This window comes from Labeo rohita, chromosome 24 (genome assembly GCF_022985175.1).
Source record: "Labeo rohita strain BAU-BD-2019 chromosome 24, IGBB_LRoh.1.0, whole genome shotgun sequence".
Taxonomy (NCBI): domain Eukaryota; kingdom Metazoa; phylum Chordata; class Actinopteri; order Cypriniformes; family Cyprinidae; genus Labeo; species Labeo rohita.
Genome location: NC_066892.1, coordinates 5130843 through 5139938, shown reverse-complemented (window position 1 = coordinate 5139938; position 9096 = coordinate 5130843). Strand labels below are relative to the sequence as shown.

The following is a 9096-nucleotide window of genomic DNA, read 5'->3' as shown; positions in this document are numbered from 1 at the left end:
TTAGTGAGGTTCATCTAGAGATGTTTTTTTGCATTTTTGTTTTTTCTAGTCACATTTGTAAGTACTGATATTGAGCTGTCACTTAATTTTTTTGGTTGTTCCTTTCGTCTTCGAGTCGACCTGAAGACCTAAGACTCCACTTTTTCTGCTTGTGATCATAAAATGTAAGAGACGTCACTGTTTGTGTCGGTTTGTAATCGGTGATTTCTCACTGTCGTAACAACTTGTTTGCAATATATTGTCAGCATAAGAAGTCTGTGGCTTAATTTCAATTTTTCAGTCGATTGTAGATTTTGTTACATGGAAATGGAATATTATAGAATTTACATTTGTCATGTTTGTCACACGTCCTAAAAATACAGAGACGGATTGAGATATTGAAAAAGAAGTTTGTTTACATACACCTCAGAAAATCTGAAAAATCTATTATTTTAAATTTCAAAAAAATTATTTAAATTCTAAAAATATCGTTTTAAAAAATTAGGGCTATGAAACGATTAATTGCAATTAATCGCATATAAAATAAATGTTTAAGTTTGCCACATTCTATATAATACATAACAATATATATTATATTATATTATATACAATATATAAATAATTTATATTATATACATAATAATTACACACAGTACACACACATATATTAGGTAACTTTTATTTTGTATGCGATTAATCGCGATTAATCGTTTGACAGCCCCCCAAAAAAAATCAGAATCATAAAATTGTTCTGCCCTGATGATGCTATGTGGCATAACGTACAGTACTAAATAAGTGAGTTTATATAAATGATTTTGTTGAAATGTTCTTAATATTGTGTTGCGTCTATTACTGTTCTTAGTCTTTTGAGATGGTTGTGCATCTCTGGTTTTGTCCCACAAAGTCCTCCAGATTCTTTTGAGCTCTTCCTCGTGGTGGCTATTGGATGTTGAGATCCAGTTTTACCGCTCAGGGACTGACAAAACCATTATAAAAGACTGAAAACAGTCATTGATGCTTGAGGAATATACACAAAATCAAACTTCTCAACAGGATCTTTTGTATAATTAAAATTACTTTGTGTTCTGAATTATATGTACATATTTTTTTGAAGCATTTTCAGGGCAGTACTAAATATAAACAGATTTTACCTGAATTCTTTGTTTTGTTTTGTTTTTTTTACTTTTTATTTGATTATTTTTATTTTACTTTGTTTTTATTTTACATTTCTATTTTATTTTATTTTATTTTTATTTTACTTTATTTTTTATTTTATTTTTTATTTTTATTTTACTTTTAATTTTTTTATTTTGTTATTGTATTTTGTTTTATTTTACATTTTTATTTTATTTTATTCTTATTTTATTATATTTAGTTTTTATTTTTATTTTATTATTTTATTTTGATTTTACTTTTATTCTATCCTTATTTTATTTTATTTTTATTTTTAATGTTAATTTTATTTTACTCTGTTTTTTATTTTATTTTATTTTACATTTTTATTTTATTTTATTTTTATTTTACTCTATTTTTTATTTAATTTTATTATTTGTTATTTTACTTTTATTTTATTTTTTCATTTTACTTTTGAATTTTTTTTTTTTTTTTTTTTTAAATGACTCCATGTAATGTATTTTAATCCATTAGGGTTGGGCACATTAATTTTAAATAGCCTTAGTTATGCCACAGCTATAAACCACAGTTTGCTAAAAAAAAAAAAATGGTAAGCTAATGAGTTGTGTTTTTTTTATTATTATTATTACTAGCACAGACATGGACTAAAAGCCACAAAAATGTGATTTTATGGCTACTTTAAGCACCTTAAGTCATTGCCTAAATCATCTCCTGTTATTTGAAATAATGGTGAGAGGGAAAATAGAATGTAAAGTTAAAAACCAAAATCATGTTTCATATTTGGCCTTGCAGGTTAAGGTACAATATCTCTAATAAATCTACACCAGCACAGTCTACAAACAATATTTTGATCTTTTTAAACAGTATTGCACCAGCTTTGAATTAGAAACGACTTAAAACTCATAAAAGAGAGATTTGTGTGTTTTGATATTGAGAAAGCAGGATGACACATTTAAGTGTAATATTTTATTAAACAAACTTTAGTAGGTTACATTTCCCTCCTAAGTGTTTGAAATATTGAAACTACAGGAAAGAAAGAAACTACAGGCCATTCAGATTCTACATGAGAGGATCTTGTAATACTTTTCATTATTTTTCATATTGCTTATTGACTGTAAAGCGGACCGTTTTTCAAGGTAAGAGCAGCCTGTTTATTGAGTTTGTGATTGTCAGAAGGTTTCATGAGGTCTGATTCCACAGCATGATTTCCTACAGACGCTTCCTGTCTTTTAAGTGTATTACTGACTGTAATTTGATGCTTTGTTTCTCAACCATCTTTTCATTAAATATATTTATAGCCAACCTTTGATGTTTTTACTAATAAGGTGTTATCAAATGAGTTTTAGTGTCACAAAAACTTCTGAAATGATCATAATGAGCATTTTTTTTTAAATTACTTTTATTTCATTATTTTATTTTTATTTTACTTTATTTTATTATTTTTATTTTATTTTTTAATTGAATTTAATATTATTATTTTATTTTTATTTTACTCATTTTTTTTGTTTTATTATGTTTTATTTTACTTTTATGATGTTTTATTTTCCTTTTTTATTTTTATTTTATTTTATTTTATTTTATTTTTACTTTTTTATTTTATTTCATAAAATGACTTCATGCAATGTATTTTGTGTATATATATATATATATATATATATATAAAATATATTTTTGCACAAACACGTCTGCATTAAACATCACTCAACACACTTCATCTTAGACAACAATAAAAACTCTAGGGTCACATTATAAAATCTTTATTAACTATACATCTTTATTAAAACAAACCAGTTTGCTAAAAATAAAAGAATGCTTTTCAGCCTCTGCTTTTCCAGTCCCGTCTTTATCCAAAGATATCCCAGCCTGGGGTAAATCACAAATCTCTCTTTTGCATAGACTAAACACTCAAACATCAGGGTTATGACAAAAATAAGATCGATTTAATGGCGCAAAAGTGCTTCTCAGTAAAACCACTTATATTTTTTCCATCTGTAGGGTCCTACATTAACTTTGGGGTGGCAGCATGATGGGCAATAAATGGTTAATATTTTCTAGAACAATTACAAAATTGGGGGAAAAATACTTTAAATTCAATCAAGGTGGTAGTTAAGGGGGCTAATGTATTTTTTAGTAGTTACAGATGTCAGCATGAGAAAATGTCTAAAGTTGAATGGCTGAATTTAAAGCTTTGGTCAAAATGCTAAATAACACATATCTTATTCCTACATGTCAGTAGCATTTCCTACACTATCATGCGTTAAATGACAGCATCATAACAGCAGCCTTAAATATGTACAATTAAAGTCAACATGAAACCGTATACATAGCCCACTTTATTTATGTATGTGACCCTGGACCACAAAACCTTTCCACCAAACCAAAAAAGTCTAGCAATAGCCAAAAATACATTGCATGGGTCAAAATTACCCATTTTTCTTTTATACCAAAAAATCATTAGCATATTAAGATCATGAAAAGTTTTTGTAAATTTCTTACCGTAAATATATTAATTTTATTTTATTTCTTTAAAGGTGATTTTCTCAATATTTCGATTTTTTTTGCACCCCAGATTCCAGAAAAATGACCCTTATGACTGGTTTTGTGGTCCAGGATCACATATATCACCTTTAGAGCAGCTATTTAAAAAATTGTTGGAATATTTAAACTACAACTTTTGCCATTCAAAAGTTTGGGATCAGTAAGATTGTTAACGCTCATCAAGGCTGCATTTATTTGGTCAAAAATGCAGAAAAAATAGCAATATTGTGAAATATTATTACAATTTAAAATAACTATTTTTTTATTGTAATATATGTTAAAATGTAATTTATTTCTGTGATGCAAAGCTGAATTTTTAGCAGCATTACTCTAATCAGTCATGATCCTTCAGAAATCATACTAATATTCTGATTAATCATTATTGTCGTCAATAATTGAAACAGTTGTGCTGCTTATTTTTTTGTAACAGCATTTATTCAATGCATAAATCTTTACTGTCACCTTTTTTTATCAATTTAACACAAAACGTTAAATAAAAATTTACTGACTCCACATTTTTAAACTGTAGTTTATAGTTACAAAAGTCTTCTATTTTATCTTAATGCTGTTCTTTTTAACTTTTTAATTCAAATAATCTTGAATAAACAATCACAGGTTCTAAAAAGTATTAACTGTAATAATAACTGTTTTCAACACTGATAATAAATCAGCATGTTAGAATGATTTCTGAAGAATCATATGACACTGACGACTGGAGTAATGATGCTGAGAATTTAGCTTTGCATCACAGAAATAAATTGCATTTTAAAATATATTCACATAGAAAATTGTATAAAATGTAAACTGTACACATTTTTACTGTATTTTAATCACATATATGTAGCATGAGCAAATGAGCATAAGAAACTTATTTTAAAAACATCTTACTGATCCCAAACTTTTGAATGGCAATGTAATAGCCCTCAGTCTAGACGACAACAACCAAAAAAATAGGCATTTATTTTTTCTTTGTAATAATTTGTGCTGATGAATAATGCACAGGAACATTAATTTAATGGTAACACGTTAGGGTTCCATTAGTACATGATTTAACAATGAAAAATAATTACTCTTACTTAATGTTAATTTTAACATTTACTGATTATGAGCCTGGACTATAAAACCAGACATAAGGGTCAGTTTTTTATACATCATCATGAAATAAGCTTAATGAATAAGCTTTCCATTGATGTATGGTTTGTTAGGATAGGACAATATTTGGCTGAGATACAACTATTTAAAAATCTGGAATCTGAGGGTGCAAAAAATCAAAATATGGAGAAAATCACCTTTAAAGTTGTCCAAACAAAGTTCTTAGCAATGCAAATTACTAATCAAAAATTCAGTTTTGATATATTTACAATAGAAAATTTACAAAATATCTTCATGGAACATGATCTTAATATCCTAATGAGTTTTAGCATAAAATAAAAATTGATCATTTTGACCCGTGACTATTGCTACAAATATACCCGTGCTACTTATGACTGGTTTTGTGGTCCAGGGTCACAATTCATTATTAAAATCAAAAGTTGTGTCTGTTAATATTATTTAATGAATCTGAGCTGACATGAACGAAGATTTTTTTTTATTAAACACTGAAACAAATGAAATACTCATTGTTAGTTAATTTAAAGTTAACTAATGGAATTTTACTGTAAAGTTTACTTAACTGCATTGTCTGTTTTCATTTCATGCTGACTTTATGAGGTTAAAAGTGTGACATATTTTGACTTTGCAAAAATGACCAAAGTTTATGCACTTACATATGTATCTCAGCTATAGGCAGGATGATAAAAAAAAATAAAATAAACTATGTCGTTCCCTTGAGAAAGTTCAAATGTGCATCATACAGTCACGTCGTACAATTCCAGTTCATCTTACGTACATGATTCAACCTTTAATAAAGTATCAAAATAGGAATATGAAAATAACATATTCTCCAGTCAGTTTCTCTAGGCAGTTAGACGGGGCGCCGGTTTAAGCACAGATTTAAAAACTGATCAATTATGCGAATTAAAAATATTCTGGACCGCATCGCAAATATTGGACGTCTAACGGACATTCACTTATATGTAAATGTATATTTAAAGGAGAAGTTCACTTCCAGAACAACAATTTACATATAATGTACTCACCCCCTTGTCATCCAAGATGTTCATGTCTTTCTTCAGTCGTAAAGAAATTATGTTTTGAGGAAAACATTTCAGGATTTTTTTTTCCATATAATGGACTGATATGGTGCCCCGAGTTTGAACTTTCAAAATGCAGTTTAAATGCGGCTTCAAACGATCCCAAATGCGGTTGTAAACAGCTGAGGAAGAAGGGTCTTATCTAGCGAAACGATCGCTTATTTTCATAAAAATTATATAATTTAAATACTCCTTAATCTCAAATGCTCGTCTTACCTTTCTCTCGTTGAACTCTGTGTATTCTGGCTCAAGACAGTTAGGGTATGTCAAAAAAACTCCAATCGTATTTTCTCCCTCAACTTCAAAAATCATTTCAAAATCATCCTACATCGCTGCAGAAGTACCGACCCAGTCTTTGCAAAGTGAACATGCAAAGAAGATCAAACACCCCTAACAAAAAAGTTAAAACAGAGATATAGGATGATTTTGAAGTTGAGGGAGAACATGAGATGGGAGTTTTGCGACATACCCTAACTGTCTTAAACCAGAACAAAAACAGTCCACAAGACGAGCATTTGACATTAAAAAGTATAGAAATTGAATTATTTTTATGAAAATAACTAATCGTTTCGCTGGATAAGACCCTTCTTCCTTGGCTGGGATCGTTTACAACCTCATTTGGGATTGTTTGAAGCCGCATTTAAACTACATTTTGGAAGTTCAAACTCGGGGCACCATATCAGTCCATTATATGGAGAAAAATGCTGAAATGTTTTCCTCAAAAAACAATTTCTTTACGACTGAAGAAAGAAAGACATGAACATCTCGGATGACAAGGGGGTGAGTACATTATCCGTAAATCTTTGTTCTGGAAGTGGACTTATAAGACTTGAGAAAACGCATCAACGGAGGCTCAAGAACATGGTGCACTTCATGGCAGTTTCACAACAGGTCCATTCCGATCAATAACCAGATTAAATAATATTCTAAAAGTATACACAAAGAAGTGTTAATATCAGTTGAATGCAAACAGATATATCGCAATATCAAAGGGAAGGAGTCCGTCTTTCTAATGACCCGCTGAAACATTTTCAGCTGGAAACTTAATGCTAAAATGTTCGAAGTTCATCCGTTGGCATAATGGCTTACGTTTGAGTCTGTTTCCACTCTGGAGGATATAGCGAGGTTTTCAATGTTACATACTTGAATTAAAGTGAACGTCCACTCGTCAGTCAGAGTTTGGCTCCTCTCATCCTACGTGTTCATAGGTCAATGGAGTCTGTCAGCTCGCGTATTTGAGCTTGGATATCTGTGACGGGGCGGTTAGGGTGGAAGTGGCCGACACCACGGGGGCCATGGCGGCGTTTCGGCTGCTCACGAACATGGGATCCAGACAAGCCACCTTGGCGGCGAAGAAGGCGTGGATGCAGTGGAGAACCGCGAAGAGGTTGGAGAACTCCAGCTCCTGGAGAAAAAAAAAAAGAAATCAAATCAAATCAAACTTGGCGCATAAAAGTGCTTATACTATACAGCCTTAAGGGGGGAATATAATCAAACAGGAAATTCGTATAAACACGCTTTATTTTTATATGCTTCCTTCAGCTATTTCTTTTGTGCACTGGTGAGATTATGATGCTTTGAGGTTACCATATGCTGATGAGCCATACTTTTCAGAGCATACCTGCTTCAGGTATATTAAAGGAGAAGTCAACTTCCAGAACAAAAATTTACAGATAATGTACTTACCCCCTTGTCATGTCTTTCTTTCTTCAGTCGTAAAGAAATTATGTTTTGTGAGTTAAACATTTCAGCATTTTTCTCCATATAATGGACTGACATGGTGGCCCGATTTTGAACTTCCAAAATGCAGTTTAAATGCGGCTTCAAACGATCCCAAATACGGTTGTAAACAATCCCAGCCAAGGAAGAAGGATCTTATCTAGTGAAACGAACCGTTATTTTCATAAAAATAATACAATTTATACGTCTTGTCTTGCTCTACCTGAACTTTTTTTCCAGTTCATGTTAGGGTATGTCAAAAAACTCCCATCTCATGTTCTCCATCATCTTCAAAATCGTTCTATATCGCTGTTTTACCTTTTTTGTTAGGGGTGTTTGATCTTCTTTGCATGTTCACTTTGCAAAGACTGTGTCGGTACTTCTGCAGCGATGTAGGATGATTTTGAAATGATTTTTGAAGTTGAGGAAGAAAATACGATTGGAGTTTTTTGACATACCCTAACTGTCTTGAACCAGAATACACGAGCGTTTGAGATTAAAAAGTATTTAAATTGTATTTTTTTAATGAGAATAACCAATCATTTCGCTAGATAAGACCCTTCTTCCTCGGCTGGGATTGTTTACAACCGTATTTGGGATCGTTTGAAGCCACATTTTGGAAGTTCAAAATCGGGGCACCATATCAGTCCGTTATATGGAGAAAAATGCTGAAATGTTTTCCACAAAAAACACAATTTCTTTAGGACTGAAGAAAGAAAGACATGAACATCTTGGATGACAAGGGGGTGAGTACATCATCTGTAATTTTTTGTTCTGGAAGTGGACATCTTTAAAATGCTGTAGATTGAGAAACATTCATAAACAAAAGACTTTATGAAGCCAATAACAAAAACAGAGTAAACCTGCCTTTGCTTCAATGAGTTTTGTGTCTTGATTCTGGAACAGAAACTTGATTTTGCTCTTGCCGTCATCTGATGATCCTTTCAGCTGAGAGAATTTATATCGCCACAGCACCGCCTATAATAAAGTTAAATTATGCATATTATTAACTCTACAGATATGAAAAAGTATCTAACCTGAGAATTTTAAAATTACTTACATTTTAAAACATATTTAAATATTAGCATTGATTTTTTTTGTTCCTTTGACAATGGAATTTTTTCTTATAATTATAATAATATTTTGCATATTTCAGACAAACAGCACAAGCACATCATGCACTAAAGCAATAAGGCTTCTCGTATTAGTGATTTTATTCCTCATATTTTCTCTGGCTGTTTTAATGTGGACAACATTGAATTCTGGAGCAAAAATAAACATCATATTTACTAGATGAACTACTGTTTAGGTATGCTAGATAAACATCTGATGATGAATTTTCCATTGGGGTAAAGGTTCAGAGATTTTGTGCTCACCGAGACACAAAAAATACAGTAATAACAGTAATATTATTAAACATTTTTACAATTTAAAATAAGTGTTTTGTATTTGAATATATTTTAAAATGTAATTTATTCCTGTGATTTCGAAGCTAATTTTTACCATCATTACTCTTCATTGTCACATGATCCTT

At 30.6% G+C, this 9096-nt stretch overlaps 1 protein-coding gene across 3 annotated transcripts in view; it reads right to left on the bottom strand.

Annotated features, from left to right (window-relative positions):
* Positions 1-6487: 6487 nt before the first annotated feature.
* The window catches only part of sntg1 (syntrophin, gamma 1), a 63405-nt gene continuing 60796 nt past the window's right edge, over positions 6488-9096 (bottom strand). For all 3 annotated transcript variants that reach the window (XM_051098736.1, XM_051098738.1, XM_051098737.1), the window contains exons 18-19: positions 8430-8540; positions 6488-7248 (exon numbers count right to left, since the gene is read on the bottom strand). In XM_051098736.1, coding sequence (XP_050954693.1) covers positions 7066-7248; positions 8430-8540 — 294 coding nt within the window. In that variant the 3' untranslated portion in view covers positions 6488-7065. The remainder of the gene's footprint in view (positions 7249-8429; positions 8541-9096) is intronic.